At 40.3% G+C, this 19,763-nt stretch overlaps 1 protein-coding gene across 1 annotated transcript in view; it reads left to right on the forward strand.

Annotated features, from left to right (window-relative positions):
- The window catches only part of IQCH (IQ motif containing H), a 224,554-nt gene that overhangs the window by 195,846 nt on the left and 8,945 nt on the right, over positions 1 to 19,763 (forward strand). Inside the window, 2 exon segments of the mRNA XM_055536471.1 lie at positions 9,280 to 9,402; positions 17,887 to 17,948. Of these exon segments, the coding sequence (XP_055392446.1) occupies positions 9,280 to 9,402; positions 17,887 to 17,948 (185 nt within the window).

Here is a 19,763-nt window from a genome sequence, read left to right on the forward strand (position 1 = left end):
TTTCATGCACTGGAGAAGGAAATGGCAACCCACTCCAGTGTTCTTGCCTGGAGAATCCCAGGGACGGCAGAGCCTGGTGGGCTGCCGTCTATGGGGTCGCACAGAGTCGGACACGACTGAAGCAACTTAGCAGCAGCAGCAGCAGCAGCAGCAGACCACGTGCACGGACTTCTGGTCCAGTGTCCTCCACAAATAACCACTTGAAGGTGGAAACAAGATCAGATGAGTCCCAGACGTGTGTGTTTTGAAAATGAAAAGGAGTCACCTAACGGCTTTTTAACTTTTAATTAACATTCTGTCAGAGTGGACATGAATTGTTATCCTTTTCTACCCGTTTTTACTGTTCTTCTCTCTCAATGGACCCTCCACACCATAGCTGGTGAGGTGGCCAAAAGGGATCATCTCTGCAAACATCATAAAACAACCCCAGTCATTTATAAGCATTTTAACAGCACATGATCTGTAATGAATGATTAAGTAAAACCTTTTGTGTTAAATTATGATGTTAATAATGATTCTGTCTCCTGTAATTTATTATGAATTCTCCAACGCTTCGGGTTTGATTTTGATAGAATGCAACAACAGCAGAGTTTATGTGATGACTTTATTTTTAGAATTCCTTCTTTGAAGGCACACATTTCCCCACTACTGCTGCTACTGTAATTATGTACAAAACCAATCACTCATTAGAGTTAGGATACATTATCTTCTAGACAGATGAGGCTAAATAAGCAACACATTAATAATTCAGAGAGCAGTTCATTATGCATGTGGATGCCTGCTTCGTAACTGAAATAAGAACCTCATCAGCCTCTGCCAACCCTTAAACAATAGTTCTGTGTTATTGCCACCACATTCAAGTTTACGCTTGTTAAACTGCTACTTGGATTATTTTATCAAACATTCATTTATTTGTGGTCCCTTACTGCCGAGAACAGATTTTGGAAGCTCCTTTTTTAAGTTAATGATTTGAACAATGGGTGTTATTAATTCTCAGAATATTATAAACATGATTAATTTTCAGGCAGAGATTTATTACATAAGGATTTCAACTATGTCAACTGAAATGCATCACTGTCAAAGCAAGTATCATGGCGAAAATAGAATGTGCTCCACACTTCAAGTGCTGGTGCTCAGAACTAAATCAATTTAAATTGTGGTTGAAGCAAAATTATATTCTCCAGTGAAAAGGAGTATTTCAAGCTTCCTTTATTTAGCTTGAAGCGTTCTTGTTAGATTGTGATTTAGAAAGGTAGTTTAATAAAACTAGACTTCTACCAGTAATATTTTGCCTTCTATTTTTTCCCCCCTTGTTTTCCTAGAAAAGGCTAATCTCTGAAATTTCCACACACTCCAAACGTGGCCAGTGGGAATTTGGAGAGAACATGACTGCACTGGAAGTCAGGGGTCAGGAATTCTGATCCTTTCTCGGGCCTCAGTTTCCTGTTTTGCAAAATAGGGGAGGCCTAAATGACCCCTAGAGTCTCCTGAGGCATTTACTTTTTATGGGGCCTGTATGTAGAGTAGGACTCTGTTTCAAGCCTGACCTAGGCACCCTCATGTACAGTGAGGCCTGTGGATGGGGAATTTGCCCTGTAAGGAGACACAGGAAGGGCCCATCCCCACAGCCTTCCATTGAAAGGTCTTTTTCTTGAAGAATCTTTTAGAAAGGCGTAACACTGTTGTGACAAGGTCACATTGTAAGTCCTCACCAGCCACACCTTAGCTATCAGTCAAAACTTTCAGCCAGAATCAACTGGAAGTAAGTTCACCTACTTTGTGCCAAGCATTCTGCTAAGCACAGGGGATATAAGGATAAGTAGTAAAGAGCTCTAAGTTTTGCAAAGGACCGAGATAGGCCAGCATAGAACTACAATGCCTATAATAACATGATAATAATATCCAAAATATACTGAGCCTTTACTCCTCACCAGGTACTTTAACCAAGTGCTTTACATGAATCTTTATACAACATAATATATGAGACAGGTGCTATTAGTATGCTCATTTTTAGATAGGAAGACTGAGATAAGAAATGTTAAGCAACTTGTGGAAAGTCACTCAACAAGCAAGTGTGTGCGCCAGAATTATGCCCAGGCTTGAGTGTCTGACCATTGTGCTACCCAACCTGCCTTGTGTTGGCTGAGAGTCAATGATTCAACCCCAGAGTACAGCTTCAGCTCATCCCTGAAGAAATCTGAGTGAAGCCATGGAAAAAGTCTTCTTCCAAAAGAGGCTTCATCTCCGTGTGTGATGAGGTTATTTGCAGACATATTACCATTATCCATGGGCTCCTAATCTGCTCTGAGCTAGGCCAGGACTCAGTGAGCCCTGAATGGTCCAGATGGTTGTGGAGGAGTCTTCTGATGCAATAAAACCCATTTAGATTATGACTCCCTTGGTAAACCTAAATGGATTTTACAGCATTAGAAGCAAGTTGGTTAAAAATGATGCTTTCTATTTGTTATAATTTGTATAATGCTTTACACTTTAAATAGATGTGAGCTTATTTAACCACTAGACCATTAAGGTATGACCTAAATCAAATCCCTTACTATTATACAGTGGAAGTGACAAATAGATTCAAAGGATTAGATCCAATAGACAGAGTGCCTGAAGAACTATGGACGGAGGTTTGTGACATTGTATAGGAGGCAGTGATCAAAATCATCTCCAAGAAGAAGAAATGCAAACAGGCACAATGGTTGTCTGAGGAGGCCTTACAAATAGCTGAGAAAAGAAGATACGCTAAAGGCAAAGGAGAAAAGGAAAGATATACCCATCTGAATGCAGAGTTCCAAAGAATAGCAAGGAGAGATAAAAAAGCCTTCCTCAGTGATCAGTGCAAAGAAACAGAGGAAAACAACAGAATGGGAAAGACTAGAGATCTCTTCAAGAAAATTAGAGATACCAAGGGAACATTTTGTGAAAAGACAAGCATAATAAAGGACAGAAATGGTATGGACCTAACAGAAGCAGAAGATGTTAAGAAAAGGTGGCAAGAATACACAGAAGAACTATACAAACAAGATCTTAATGACCCAAATAACCATGACGGTGTGGTTACTCACCTAGAGCTAGACATACTGGAGTCTGAAGTCAAGTGGGCCTTAGGAAGCATCACTACAAACAAAGCTAGCGGAGATGATGGAATTCCAGCTGAGCTATTTCAAATCCTAAAAGATGATATGTGAAAGTGCTGTACTCAATATGCTAGCAAATTTGGAAAACTCAGCCATGGCCACAGTCCTGGAAAAGGTCAGTTTTTATTCCAATCCCAAAGAAAGGCAATGCCAAAGAATGTTCCAACTACTGCACATTTGTACTCATTTCACATGGTATCAAAGTAATGCTCAAATTTTTCAAGTAAGGTTTCAACAGTACATGAACCATGAACTTCCAGATGTTCAAGCTGGATTTAGAAAAGGCAGAGGAGTCAGAGATCAAATTGCCAACATCTGTTGGATCATAGAAAAAACAAGAGAGTTCCAGAAAAACATCTATTTCTGCTTTATTGACTATGCCAAAACTTTTGACTGTGTGGATCACAACAAACTCTGGAAAATTCTTACACAGATGGGAATACCAGACCACCTGACCTGCCTCCTGAGAAATCTGTATGCAGATCAAGAAGCAACAGTTAGAATGGGACATGGAACAACAGACTGGATCCAAATTGGGAAAGGCTGTATTTTGTCACCCTATGCAGAGTACATCATACGAAATGCCGGGATGGATGAAGCACAAGATGGAATCAAGATTGCTGGGAGAAATATCAATAACCTTAGATATGCAGAAAGCATAGAGGAACTGAAGAGCCTCTTAATGAAAGTGAAAGAGGAGAGTGAAAAAGCTGGCTTAAAACAACAGTCAAAAAACGAAGATCATGGCATCTGGTTCCATCACTTCATGGCAAATAGATAGGGAAACAATGGAAAGAGTGACAGACTTTATTCTTTTGGGCTCCAAAATCACTGCAGATGGTGACTGCAGCCATGAAATTAAAAGACACCTGCTCCTTGGAAGAAAAGCTATGACCAATCTGGACAGCATATTAAAAAAAAAGAGACATTACTTTGCCAACAAGGGTCCATCTAGTCAAAGCTATGGTTTTTCCAGTAGTCATGTATAGATGTGAGAGGAGAGTTGGACCATAAAGAAAGCTGAGCACTGAAGAATTGATGCTTCTGAACTGTACTGTTGGAGAAGACGCTTGAGAGTCCCTTGGACTGCAGGGAGTTCCAGTCAATCCTAAAGGAAATCAGTCCTGAATATTTATTGGAAGGACTGATGCAGAAGTTGAAAGTCTAATACTTTGGCCACCTGATGTGAAGAATTGACTCATTGGAAAAGACCTTGGTGCTGGGAAAGATTGAAGACAGGAGGAGAAGGGGACCACAGAATGGGATGTTTGAATGGCATCACCGACTTGATGGACATGAGTTTAAGCAAATTCCGGGAGTTGGTGATGGACAGGGATGCCTGGCGTGCTGCAGTCCATGGGGTCACAAAGAGTCTGATGCAACTGAGCAACTTAACTGAGCTTATTTGATCCCCATGATAACCCCAAGAATAATTAAGACATGGGCTATCATACTCATTTTATAGATTAAAGGAAAGTAAGGGTAAAGGTAAAGGTAAGTGAGCTGCCCAAGATCATAAAGTTAAGTGAGTAGAAAAGCCCAGGTTTTCTGATTGAAGTCCCTTTCTGTTGAAAAGATTTACTGGTTGGTTGTTTAATTTCAAGTATTTTATCTTATTTGTGAAGTAATTTAGCTTAACAAATGTTAATAAGAGCTAGCTTGTTTCTGAGTGCTTACTCTGTGCCAGACACTGTTCCAAGGTCTTTATGAACTCATCTAATCCTTGAGACAACACTGTCATCTATGCTGTCAGTCTGAATTAAAGACAACCCTAGATCGTTGGCTGTTTTTGCCTGTAGAGACTGCAGACTTGGTTAAGTCTTTTAAAAATATAGGTGTATCATGTATGTTCATCTTTATTTGCATTATTATAACACATTTATTAAGCACTTAAGCTAGGAATTTCACAAAGCATCCAGGATACAGGGACATTTGGCAAAGTCCCTGTCCTTGAAGAGTTGAAAAGAAATATAAAATAGATTGCGCACACACAAAGGAAAACCATGAGTTCTCATTTAAATGCCTTTTGAGTGATAGTCCCTTAACTTGCTGCTGGGGTTCTCAGGAGAAACAATTGTGGACAAATGGGGACAGAGAACACTTTGCTCAGAACATAGAACTTGGTCTGGCCTTACAGACTAAGGCAGTCACCATATGACAAGGAGAGGGAGACCCTCTCCAGCAGAAAGGACAGTAGCTGAAGAGAGACTGTGGTCTATTATGAACCAGCTGGACTGGGACAGAGATTATGGGAGGCAGGGAGTGGGAAAAGTGATTGGGGAAAAGTGATTGAGAAAGTTGGGGAGTCTTGAAGGCAAGAAGGAGACACTGAAGAGTTCAGAGCATTGACCAATCAAGTTTGGAAAACATTAAATTATGGTCGTAATGCTCAATATCCCAGGTACCAGTTGAGGAAGGAACAGCCTGGAAAATTACATTTGGTATAGGTCTACAATGCTCCCAAATCCTGTGGAAGTCTTCAAAGAAACAGCAAAAATAATAGTAGCTACTGTGTATCAAGTACTAGGTGTTTGTTTAATCATCAGAAGTCAGAGAAGTTAAATGACATATTCAAGATCACACAGTCAGTAAGTGGCCTAGTCAGGTTTTGATCTTTGGTCATTCTCTGTTTAACCTCTCCACTACTGAATTCTGCTTGTACCTGCATCTCCCTAGTAGGCTACAATGGTCTGGACTAGGATGGGGATGGTCATGGAAAAGAAGACATTACTTGGAGACATATATCAAATATCCTGGTGTTTCTTTCCAATTCCATATGAATCACAAGCCCAGGTCTGGGAGGAGTGGAACTGCAGTCTGTCTCCATAGAGTAGAAGAAACCTCAGGATAGTTGCTGTCCAGTAATACTGAACAGTGAGTTCTTCTGCCTCGCTTTGGAGCCAAGATGTGCACTGAGCTGGATCCTGGTATCAGATGCCTGCCCGTCTCTCTCCCTCACTGACTGGTGCCTGATCTTGGGTTTGCTAGTTTATATACTATAGCAGCATAAGACAAGTTTAGAAGACAAAAATAACCTTGGAATTATCTTGTGAATTCATGGTAATTACCACGCAATTACATGCTCAGTAACCACAATGGAATTTCAGAGTATTTACAGCTCACTTCCATACACAAGAGCTCAGGCTTCTGGGCCTTTGCTGTGAAGGCAGAAGCATGGCACAGCCTGGCATGGCAGGGTGAGCAGGCATGGTGGTCATGCTCCCCCAGACTGATTGCATAGCTGAGCCCAGAGCTTCTCTTAGCCAGTTCTTGTTACCCTCCAATTATCTCTGCCAGAGCTACATTGTTCTCCAAAAGATGTCCTCTAGGGGCAAGGCCTGGAATGACTGTCCTGAGCTGTCATTTTCTAGAGCATATGTGACTGCCCCCTGTTTTGTGAATCAATCTCTGTTTCTGCCCCAAAGCTCTCAGTGACTGTAAGTCTCCGGAATTACATCCTTTGAAGTGCCTCTTCAGTCTGAGAGAAGTGCAGTCCACTTACTTTATTTCATGCATCCATTCTTTCAAGAAATACTGAACACTAGCATCATGTCCAGCCTGGGGATTCAGAAGCCAAAGAGTGCCTGCCCTCAGAAAACTCCCAGTCATGACAGGGTGCCAGCCAGGAGAACAACTCATAATAGGTTAGGGAGATAACAAAGTACAGCTGTGAGACAATAGATGGTCAAATAGATTTTCTTTTGTAAAAGTAGAATTCCCAGTGGCTCCAAGTGGGGGTTATATCTGGGGGGTGGCGTGCACAGCTCAATGCATTAGCCTGTGGGAGCCTAACATTTTTGGAGATGTGGACCCTGCTTGTGTGTGGGCTTAATTACTACTACAGATAACGTGACCATCAGATACACTATGTAAATGTTTAAAGAAAAAACACAATATGTGGGGGACATATGTCACAAAAGATGAACATGAAATCTGTGTGTGTGTGTGTGTGAGATGTGGGGGAAAGGATGTTTATTTTCTGTTGGGTACTCACTCAGTCAGACGCAGTTCCCTACAATAGCTCAGAGGCAGACAAGGGGCTTGGGGTTTCACAAAAATAGTGTGTCAGGTCGTTAGGATCCTTGCAACCAGCTGTGAAGCAGCAGGGAGCCAGCAGCACCCCTTTTCCTTCTCCTATTTCAAGTCACTGCACGTGATCAGGCAGTTGCCCAGCACCTGAGGGTCCCCAAAGTTCAAAATCTGGGCCATGTGTAGCCACTTTTATGCAGTAAGGTTGGCCATGGCTCTATGAGCAGTTTTCCAAATTTCCATTTACCCAAGGACAAACAGAGATAATTGTCAAAGGCAAATATCACATTTCATGAAGGACATGCTATGAAACTATCAGGAATCAATACTTTCTTTTGCACATATTAAATTTCCAGTATTTTAGGAGATACTATAGTTGAAATACTTTGGACCTACTATAACCAGTCTCTTTGGGATAGCTCTCATTGATAGGCAAGCAAGATAAAGAATAGCAATTTCCCAAACAAAGAAAGCAGTTGGAATTAAAGCAAGCTCTAGCATTGGTCCCTTCAAGGAGGTGAAGTACACTTTAATTATTTGTTGCCAAAGAGCACACTATGGAAAGGCGGAAGGAATCGTTACAGCAAGGAATCTAATGAAAACTATTTTAGCCAGGGGACCATGGTTGGTGTCATAGTGATAAGTCATGTTGATATGAAGCGATGAAAGTAGCAGTTTCCCTCTCTCTCCAAAACCAACAACCCTCATCTAACCATGAAAAAAATATCAGAAATCCCTAAATTGAGGGATATCCTACAAAATACCTGATCAGTTCAGCTCAGTTCAGTCGCTCAGTCATGTTCTACTCTTTGAGACCCCATGAATCGCAGTACGCCAGGCCTCCCTGTCCATCACCAACTCCCGGAGTTCACTCAAACTCACGTCCATTAAGTCGGTGATGCCATCCAGCCATCTCATCCTCTATCGTCCCCTTCTCCTCCTGCCCCCAATCCCTCCCAGCATCAGAGTCTTTTCCAATGAGTCAGCTCTTCGCATGAGGCGGCCAAAGTACCGGAGTTTCAGCTTTAGCATCAGTCCTTCCAAAGAAAACCCAGGGCTGATCTCCTTCAGAATGGACTGGTTGGATCTCCTTGCAGTCCAAGGGACTCGCAAGAGTCTTCTCCAACACCACAGTTCAAAAGTATCAATTCTTCGGCGCTCAGCTTTCTTCACAGTCCAACTCTCACATCCATACACGACCATTGGAAAAACCATAGCCTTGACTGGATGGACCTTTGTTGGCAAAGTAACGTCTCTGCTTTTCAATATGCTATCTAGGTTGGTCATAACTTTTCTTCCAAGGATTAAGTGTCTTTTAATTTCATGGCTGCAGTCACCATCTGCAGTGATTTTGGAGCCCCAAAAAATAAAGTCTGACACTGTTTCCACTGTTTCCCCATCTATTTCCCATGAAGTGATGGGACCAGATCAGTACCCCTCAAAACTGTCAGGTGAGACTGAGAAACTGTCACAGAAGACATGACAAATATAAGGTGGAGGGGATCCTGGAACAGAAAATGGGAATTAGGGGAAAAGTAATTATATCCAAATAAAGTATGGGCTTAACAGTAATGTGGCGATTTGGTTCCTTAGTCATGACAAACATCATGTACATGTACCACATCAATGTGCCTTGTCAAAAGCAGGGGAACTAGGTGTGAGCTATACAGGAATTCTCTGTATAATCTTTGCAACTTTTCTCTTAATCCACAATTATTCTGAGATTAAAATTTTATTTAGGGTTTCCCTGGTGGTCCAGTGGTTAGGAATTCAGCTGCCAATATAGGGGACACGGGTTCAATCCCTGGTCTGGGAACATCCCACATGCCACGGAGCAGCTAAGCCCATGGGCCATGGTTACTGAAGCCCACAAGCCCTAGAGCCCATGTTTCGCAGCAAGAGAGGCCAGTGCAATAAGAAGCCCACGCACTGCAATGAAGAGTAGCCTCTGCCCACTGCAACTAGAGAAAGCCTGCACAGAGCAACAAAAACCCAGCACAGCTAAAAAAGTAAAGAAATTTTTAAAATATTTTAAGTTTATATATTTTGTAAAAAGTCTGACATTCAGCTGTGTTTTTTTTGTTGTTTTTTTTTTTTTTTTTTCCAGTCACAGGCAACCAGTCGCTATGCGGTGATGAGCACCCAGCTGAGACACGAGAATCTCTCTCTGTTTTTCCACTATGTTTTTCTACATATGTGTAAGGCCCATGGCATCGGCTATAATATTGAGGTATGAAGGATGACAGTTGACCAAGATTGGACCAAATGTAGGCCTGTAGGTGATTTAGGCAGCTAATAATTTGGTACCTCTTCAAACAGATGTTCTTTAAACATTGGTTTGACATGTATTTAGAGGAAGGCTGAGTGCTGCTTGGGGATGAGCAGAAAGGCAACGCCACAGAGGGTAGCACTTGGTCCTGGGAAGTTGATATCTGTCCCAAGACTCATACACCCCATGTTAGTAAAGTAGAAGCCCTGTAGCTCACCAGACTTAGGGGTCATTTAGGGGGACCCTCTCTTCATTTTGAAGCATGTCTTGACTTTCTGACCCCAACCAAAGCTGCTTACCTATGAACATTCTCCTAGTCTGGTTGGGCTGCCGTAACAAAACACCATATACAAGGTGGTTTAAAGGGCTTCCCTTGTGGCTCAGCTGGTAAAGAATCTGCCTGCAATGTCGGAGACCTGGGTTCAATCCCTGGGTTGGGAAGATCCCCTGGAGAAGGGAAAGGCTACCCACTTCAGTATTCTGGCCTGGAGAGTTCCAGGGATTGTATAGTCCATTGGGGTCTCAAAGACTTGAACACGACTGAGTCACTTTCACTTCACTTAAATAACGTAAATTTATTTCTCACAGTTCTGGGGGCTGGGTAATCCAAGGTGACGTACCAGTTAATTCAGTTCCCAGTGAGGACCCTTCCTGACTTAACAGAGCAACTGCCTCTTTGCTGTGTCCTAACATGGTGACACATGTTAGGAACCATTCAACTTCAGCTTCTTCAGCATTACTGGTTGGGGCATAGACTTGGATTACTGTGATATTGAATGGTTTGCCTTAGAAACAAACAGAGATCATTCTGTAATTTTTGAGATTGCATCCAAGTACTGCATTTTGGACTCTTTTGTTGACCATGATGGCTACTCCATTTCTTCTGAGGGATTCCTGCCCACAGTAGTAGATATAATGGTCATTGGAGTTAAATTCACCCATTACAGTCCATTTTAGTTCACTGATTCCTAGAATGTCGACATTCACTCTTGCCATCTCCTGTTTGACCACTTCCAATTTGCCTTGATTCATGGACCTGACATTCCAGGTTCCTATGCAATATTGCTCTTTACAGCGTTGGACCTTGCTTCTATCACCAATCACATCCACAACTGGGTATTGTTTTTGCTCTGGCTCCATCCCTTCATTCTTTCTGGAGTTATTTCTCCACTGATCTCCAGTAGCATATTGGGCATCTACCGACCCAGGGAGTTCCCCTTTCAGCATCCTATCATTTTGCCTTTCATACTGTTCATGGGGTTCTCAAGGCAAGAATACTGAAATACTGCTCAAACTACTGCACAATTGCACTCATCTCACACGCTAGTAAAGTAATGCTCAAAATTCTCCAAGCAGATGGTGACTGCAGACATGAAATTAAAAGACGCTTACTCCTTGGAAGAAAAGTTATGACCAACATAGATAGCATATTGAAAAGCAGAGACATTACTTTGCCAACAAAGGTCCGTCTAGTCAAGGCTATGGTTTTTCCAGTGGTCATGTATGGATGTGAGAGTTGAACTGTGAAGAAAGCTGAGCGCCGAAGAATTGATGCTTTTGAACTGTGGTGTTGGAGAAGACTCTTGAGAGTCCCTTGGACTGCAAGGAGATCCAACTAGTCCATTCTGAAGGAGATCAGCCCTGGGATTTCTTTGGAAGGACTGATGCTAAAGCTGAAACTCCAGTACTTTGGCCACCTCATGCAAAGAGTTGACTCATTGGAAAAGACTCTGATGCTGGGAGGGATTGGGGGCAGGAGGAGAAGGGGACGACAGAGAATGAGATGGCTGGATGGCATCACTGACTCGATGGATGTGAGTCTGAGTGAATTCCAGGAGTTGGTGATGGACAGAGAGGCCTGGCGTGCTGCGATTCATGGGGTCGCAAAGAGTCGGACACGACTGAGCGACTGAACTGAACATGGTGAAGACAGAACAATCTCTGGTATCTCTGTAACCTCTCCTAGAAGGACACAGGTTCTATCCAAATGGGGCTTCACCCTTATGGCCTCAATAACCTTAACCATTTCCTTAAGGTCCTCGTTTCCAATACATTCACGTAGGGTATTAAGGCTTAAACATATGAATTGGGGTGTGGGGGAGTGGTACATAATTCAATTCATAGCGTCCTTCTATAGACATATCATAGTTTCTTTCCAGGAGGAGTTCTGATAGAAAACAGTTTCCCCCATTTTTAGTTTATTTCCAGTGATACTGATGGCCAGCTGAAGAGTCAACTGTAGTTTTCAGCCTCAGAGTTTATTAGACTTCCATATGCCAGAAGGTGGCTAAATCTAACTCTAGCTTTATCTGAATCAACTTATTTGCTTCTAAAATATCAAAGCAGAACAAGCTCTGTGAGTGGGCATATTTGGCAGAGAAGTTCTCCTGTTGAAAAGAAAACATACTCCATAACTTTATAATGCCCAAAATTATTATTAGAGATTTATTTCTTCGGCTGAAGGCTTTGTACTTGATTGAAGTTCTAGTACCCCTGGGAAAAGTAAAGCACCAAATTTTTAAAGTTATTTACACCTTCATGGCTCTGAGTTGATCAGATTCATTTCTAAGAACAAATCTCGGTACAGAAAACAGGCTGCTATGGCCCGGGAGAACAGTGGGTGGTGCAGAGGAAGGGGTTCCACTGAGGGCAAGAAGAATGAAGAAAGAGCAGAGAAGCACAGAAGACACAATGGGTGTAGCCTCCAGGTCTCCAGTGCCAAACAGTCTACAAAGGATGAAAGATGAAGTGGAAGAGAAAGAGAAATACAGACTGAAGGTGATGGAGTGATGGAACAATATGAAGAAGAAAAAGATAACAGGAGAAAATCTGGAGGAGAAAATCCAGAGACTGGAACAGTCTATAAAAATAAGGTGTGTGTGTTAGTTGCTCAGTCGTGTCTGACTCTTTGTGACCCCATGGACTGTAGCCAGGCTCTCGTTCATGGAATTTTCCAGGCAAGAATACTGGAGTGGGTTGCCATTTCCTTCTACAGGAGATCTTCCCAACCCAGGGATCAAACCTGGGTCTCCCAAATTGCAGGCAGACTCCACCATCTGAGCCACCAGGGAAGCTTCCTAAAAATAATGTAGGAGGAGATAAACAGAAAGAAAAAGAACAAATAATAAATAAAGCTACAAAAAGAGATGAGAAATTGAGTCATAAAACTCTGAGGCGAGAAGGAGACATGTGACTACTTGGAAATTTTTCAAATTCTCTAACAATGACATTCTATTTTTCCTGTGAAGGATTCACATCTTTTCAGACCCTGGGATCCATCCCTGGTCAGAACTCTCTACTTGTTCTCTCCATTGCATTTTCTTGGAGAGGCATTTAAACAAGCACCTACTATGTGCTGGCACTGAGCTAAGCACTATTACATTATTATCTCTTTAATCTTCTGTAAGAAGTTGCTATTTCTGCCATATTACAGTGAGGAATTAGTGCTTAAAGAGTTTAAGCACTTTCCCCAGGCCACACAGCCAAGCATTTTATGCCTTAATCCACAATTGTCCATAAAGTCAAATATGATTCTTTTTCTTACATCAGAATACCTCCTATGCACCTTTTTCTCTCTAAAGACTGTTTCTCACTAACTATGTATGTTTCTAAAACATTATTTCTAATCTATTCCAAGAATTCTGAGATCCATTTCAAATAAAATATTCCACCTAGGTATTCCTTATATATTCTTCAGTTGAAGAAGCACAGACTTCTCCATAACCCCAACTGTCTCCATTTGACAAAGGAAAAAAAAAAAAGATATGTATAACAATGAACTTCCTTAAAATTTTATTGCCTCCTTGGGTTATTCTGAGTCTATAAAGAAGGTCACTTACCCTAATTCCAGTGTTACATGTGGTATATCTCCTTTCCATGCGTGTGTGCTCAGTTGCTCAGTTGTGTCCGACTCTTTGTGTCCCCATGGACTGTAACCTGCTAGCCTCTTTTGTCCCTGGAATTTTCCAGGCAAGAATACTGGAGTGGGTTGCCATTTCTTACTCCAGAGTATATTCCCAACCGAGGGACTGAACCCACATCTCCTGCATCAGCAGGCAGATTCTTTACCATTGAGCCACCTGGGAAGCCCTACCCGTTTCCACTCTTGATCAAATTTAATGTGGCAAGAAGCAATATTAATAACGCATCAATGTCATTTCTACCAAAAGAAGAATCCTCAAAAGTCCTTATTCTCAACATTATGTTTTTCTTCCCATTATCATCATCGAATTTCACACGTTATTTTTGGTCCAAAATCTCAGGGGTGAAAAGGGGAAATGAGATCACCCTATGAGTTTATTTTTCCTTGCTGAATATTGGAAGGAAGCATTGCTGAGTTTGTAACCAACTCAGTAGGTCTCATTCCTGGTATTTCTGTAATGCTACAAAATACCCCCACTGATTTCCTAATGAAATGAACTTGTAGTGAAAGCCATATGGAGAAAACTGTCACGTTTACTGCCTGCGACAGTGTGGTGGGCCGGTCTCATACATATATAGGCAATGTGCCATGGTCCTAAATGGCTCCACAGCCACTAGCAATCACTTCCTCAGGCCAACGGATTGTCATGGTGGCTGATCAAAATGTTCCGATTCTCCTCCTTTCATGCACGTAACAGAATTATACCTCCTCCACCCTCTGCCAGTGAAATATGAATAGAAGTGATGTATGTCTTTCTGTGCCTTTAAGAGCCACTCCATGAGTCACCATGTCCTTTTTCCTGCCTTGGAAATCCTGGAAGCACACTGAAATGGAGCCTCCTTCAGCTCTGATGTACCAACGGGGACCAGACATCCATGCTGACCCATGTGGGAAATGAAGTATGAGCAAGAACCAACTTTTTTGTTACACAAACTAGTAATTGTTTTTTTTTTTTTTTTTAACTACTGAAGCATAACTTGGCCTACTTGATAGATTCAGAAATTAGTATCAAGAAAAGGATGCACCCCAAAAAGAAAAGAAGTATTATTACTTCACCATGTAGTCAGTACAAAAAGTAAGATATTTTACATTTGTGTACCAAGTCAGGGATTGAACCTGGGTCTCCTGCATTGCAGGCATATTCTGTACCATCTGAGCCACCAGGGAAGCCCAAAAAAGGGCACGTTGCCTCGGGGAAACAAACTCTATCTCCCATTTTACAGGCTGGGATGTTCCCCACTATTCTGAAGAGAACAGCTTGAAAGCTGCAGTAAAGTCAATTACGATTACTAATATTTCAAGTTCTCAGTAGCCCCATGTGTCTAGTGGCTACCACGCTGGGCAGCACAGTAAAGGATGCAAGACAAGATCATCTAGTCAATAGTTCTTAGCCATGACTGCCCATTAGAATGGCCTGAGCGAGATTTAAAAAGTACAGATGTTCAGGCAAGTTTGGGAGTAAGGAGAGGTAAGTGAGGCACTTACCCAAAGGACCTCAGTAATAAAGATAAATTTAATAATGTAATGCAAATGTTAAAATCAAAATTAATTCAAGAAGTCCATGATAAACAAAATATCAATATTTCAAATAAAAATATACTGATGTTTTTCCTTTGCCTTGGGCTCTAGTATGGCTTAGTCTGGCACTGTACCCAGGACCCACTCCAGACCAATTATATCAGTATTTTTAGAGGTAGGGTCCAGGCATTAAATTTTTAAAGCATTCAGATGATTCTAATATGCAGCCAGCACTGACCACCATTCTAGTCCATTGTCTATTCTAATACCTAGATTTCCTGATAAAATGGAGAGTCAATGGGGAATTGCAATTCTGGCATGTGGTATCTTTTACCAAATCCCCCAAATGTAGTTTTTTTTTTTTTTTTTTTTTTCCTGCACTTCTAGTGATGAGGAGTCCACAGCTTCACGGGACAGCCATTTCCACTTTTGGAAAACTCCAGCACTAGCTTTTGTTTATTTGAGAAAAAAATGTTAAAAGATAGTTTTCCAAAAAGGATAAAATCATGCCTCTCATACAGATACAAAACTACACACATGATAAAGATTTTATTTAAGAGAGAAGAATTAGGCAGATTTTATAATCAGGACAAGAAAGAATTTTAAAAAACCATACATCTTTATAGATCATGACTATTGAAATGAAAATATAAATGGAGGCAAAGTTGATTTTTCCACAAAGGAAGCAGGAGAGGAAAATCAACTGAACCTCTACCAAACTGGACAGAATTTCTCAGTCACTTGTAAAATATCTTCCATAGAATCAAGGTGTGATATAGACAGTATATAGCTTTCCTTTGAAGTACAAATTATTTTTCACACAACAAACTGCTTCCCTATATTTTTTATCCATTTCTCTTAGAACAGTGGTTTTTAAATTTTGATGTGCATGAGAATCACCTAGAAAGTGAGCTAAATTTCATATTGGAAAAGGAAATGAAAGCAAAAACAAATAAGTGCTGCTGCTGCTGCTGCTGTTGCTAAGTCACTTCAGTCGTGTCCGACTCTGTGCGACCCCATAGATGGCAGCCCACCAGGCTCCCCTGTCCCTGGGATTCTCCAGGCAAGAACACTGGAGTGGGTTGCCATTTCCTTCTCCAATGCATGAAAGTGAAGAGTGAAAGTGAAGTCACTCAGTCGTGTCCGACCCTCAGCGACCCCATGGACTGCAGCCTACCAGGCTCCTCCATCCATGGGATTTTCCAGGCAAGAGTACTGGAGTGGGTTGCCATTGCCTTCTCTGAACAAATAAATGGGACCTAATTAAACTTAAACGCTTTTACACAGCAAAGGGAAACCACTGACAAAACAAAAGACCGCCTGCTAAATGGGAGAAAATATTTGCAAATGATATGACAACTAAGGGGTTAATATCCAAAATATATAAACAGTTCATACAACTCAACATGAAAAACAAAAAGAAACTGATTAAAAATTGGGCAGAAGACCTGAACAGACATTTTTCAAAAGAAGTTACACCGATGGCCAACAAGCACATGAAAAGATGCTCAACATCATTTGTCATCGGAGAAATGCAAATCAAAATCATAATGAGATATCACCTCATACCCATCTATCATCAAAAAGAGCACAAATAACAAATGTTGGTGAGGATGTGGAGAAGAGAACCCTCATACACTGTTGGTGCAAATACAAATTGGTGCAGCCATTGTGGAAAACAGTATGGAGGTTTCTCAGAAAACTAAAAGTATCATTACCATAAGATCCACCAATTTCACTCCTGGGTAGAAAACACTAATTTGAAAAGATACATGCACCCCAAATGTTCATAGCACCACTATTTACAATTGCCAAGATATGGAAGCAACCTAAGTATTCACCAACAGGTAAATGAATAAAGAAGATGTGGTATATATGTACAATGGAATATTACTCAGCCATAAAAAAGAATGAAAATTTGCTATTTGCAACAACATGGAGAGACTTAGAGGTATTATACTTAGTGAAATAAATCAGAGAGAAAGACAAATACTGTTTGTTATAACTTACGTGTGGAATCTAAGAAATACAACAAACTAGTGAATATAACAAAAAAGAAACAGACTTACAGATACAGAGAACAAACGAGTGGTTATCAGTGGGAAGAGGGAAGGTGGGAGGGATAAGACAAGGATAGATTAAGAAGCACAAGCTACTATGTATAGAATAAATAAGCTACAACACAAGGAATATAGCCAGTATGTTAAAAGAACTATACATGTGGTATAACCTTTAAAAATTGTCAATCATTATGTTGTACACCTGATACTTATATAATATTGTATATCAACTATATATCAATTTTGAAAAGTATATGTAGAATGGAATATTACTCAACCATGAGAAAGAAGAAAATATTGTTATGTGTGAGAACATAGATGAAACTTGACTGCTTTATGCTGAATGAGAAAAGCCAGACAAAGATTGTATGATATCACTTACATGTAGAATCTAAAAAAACGTCAAACTCAACAAAACAGAGTAGAGTGGCGGTTACCAGGGCCTGGGGTAGGTGGGGGATTGGGAGAATATTGGTCAAAGGGACAAATTTGCAGTTTGAAAATTAGAATAGGTTCTAGGGAAATCTAACAAAGAGCATCATGATTACAGTCAACAATATTATATTATATACTTCAAAATTGCCATGACACTAGATCTTTAATATTCTCACCACAAAAATGAAATCATAATTATGTGATGAGATAGAGGTCTTAGCTAAAGCTATTGTGATAATCAAATTACAATAAATAAATATATCAAATCAACATGTTGTACACTTTAAACTTATACAATGTTTGATGTAAATTATAATCTCAGTTGAAAGACAACACTGACCAGGAATATATCTATTCCATATTCTGGAGACAGCCTTTCCAAATGTGCTTCTGACAATATTTGCAATTAGTTCTAGACTTCAATTCAAATCAGCCTTAGTGGTCTTAGTGTAGTACGTTTCGTTTCCAACATAATATGCTATTTCTCTTCTTCCCATTCAAATTTTATAGGACAGACAAGGAACTATCTTTATATTATTTGAAAACTTGAAGAGAGACAGGTTGGGAATGTTGTAAGTATGAAGTATATCTAAGAGATGTAATAAGCTAAGAAAATAGACTATAACAACCAACAAGAATGATGTTTCTTTTGCATTTTACTCAGTGTGCTGATTTATTGAAAGTCTATCTTGTTTTATTTAGATCTTTAAGTATTTCATAAATTGACCTGAGATGTGTCAGTGGGAGTTCATTATTATAACTGATTAATTATCCAGAATCAATGGGTAAGAGTCTAGTTTTAACAACATATTATATTCAAACACATATACCTACAAGCCACAGCAAATCTGACTAATGAGGAACCAGCTCAGATGTCCTGATTGCAGAAGGGCAGTTGTCATTCTGACATGCTTAGAAAAATGGTCTGATGACTTGGCAAGATGCTCCCTAAAAGGCAGGGTCTGTAGCCTCTCCTCAGATCTAGTTCCAGCCCTGGTGCAGTCTCCACATTTTATGCTAAGAGTCCTTTGCACCATTCAGGGGGTTTCTCTGTGTTTTCCTGTTTCCTGCAAATTTCTCTCCAGGTTATTCTGGAGAGCTTAGTAAAAGCTGTTACCTCATCTAGGACTCAGAACTTTCGAGCCATAGCCTTGAACTGTATCTTATTCATATCTTGAAATATGGTTATTTGGTACCTTTAAGTCATTCTGATTTGTTGGGAAACTTTCTATCCTATATTTTTCTTCCTTTTAATATTTACAGCACATTGAAAAAGATAAGATGAACAAATATAAACTTTTATTAGTGTTGCTTGATTTTCTCTGGAGGATTGAGAGGCTTTTTCATGAGTTGGCTGGGTTTTGTTTGGGTTTATTGACAAGCAGGCCATATCAGGTGAGAGCTCTAAGAGGGAACCTTCCACATCAAAATTGTGTGGCTTGGCTTCACTGGGGTAACTTCATCTGATTTCACTTATACTAGGATATTTCTGGAAATAGTGGAATTTAAGTAGAAAGCTCAAGGAAGGGAAAAATGAAGGAAGTTCTAGAGATGAATTATTAATAGAAAGGGGACATACAGTCGATCTAGTTTCTTGGATCCCAAGCTGGGAACCATGGACCTGAGCAGGCTGAGGGGGTGGCTAGAGGAGCTTGAATCCATGTGTGGACTCAGCATCATACAAACACACACACACACACAATTTTTTTTAAAGTATGAGTCTCAATCTTCAGGACATGTAAGAATCACCTTGAGGGACTTCGTGAAACTACACAATCAAAGATTCTGATTTTGCCGATCTGGATGGGACCCAGGAATTTGGAGAAGCACCTGGGGTCCAATACATACTGACCTTGTGGCAATAAAATACAAATCACTGTTAAAAAATTAATTACTCTCAAGATCTCTCTTGGTAATTGTCACATTGCACTTGAAAATATGTGGACTATTTTCAAATATCTTTTGATAATGATTTCTAACATCATTCCACAGTGCTAAGAGAACAGACTCTGTACCATTTCAATACCTTTAGACCATGAAATTTTTTGTACCTTTTTTTATGTCCCCAGATATGTTCCAGTGTCTCCTGGTTTGTAGTCTATGGGAACTTGAATAGAATTTGTATCATGCTATCGTATGAAAGTTGTATATATCTTAATTATGTTGAATTGGTTCATAGTGCTATTCAGGTCTACTATATCCTTCTACTTTTCTGTCTGTTCATTCTATTAATTTTTGAGAGTTTGATATTGAAACTCCTACTAAAAATTCTAATTTATCTACTTAAAAAATTGTAAAATATAGTAGAACTATATGTAACTTTGTTCTGTGTTTTCCAAGTCTACTGTAAATGTGTTATCATACTTTCATCATTTAAAAAAGAAAAA

The sequence above is a fragment of the Bubalus kerabau genome, chromosome 10 (genome assembly GCF_029407905.1).
Source record: "Bubalus kerabau isolate K-KA32 ecotype Philippines breed swamp buffalo chromosome 10, PCC_UOA_SB_1v2, whole genome shotgun sequence".
NCBI classification, from domain to species: domain Eukaryota; kingdom Metazoa; phylum Chordata; class Mammalia; order Artiodactyla; family Bovidae; genus Bubalus; species Bubalus kerabau.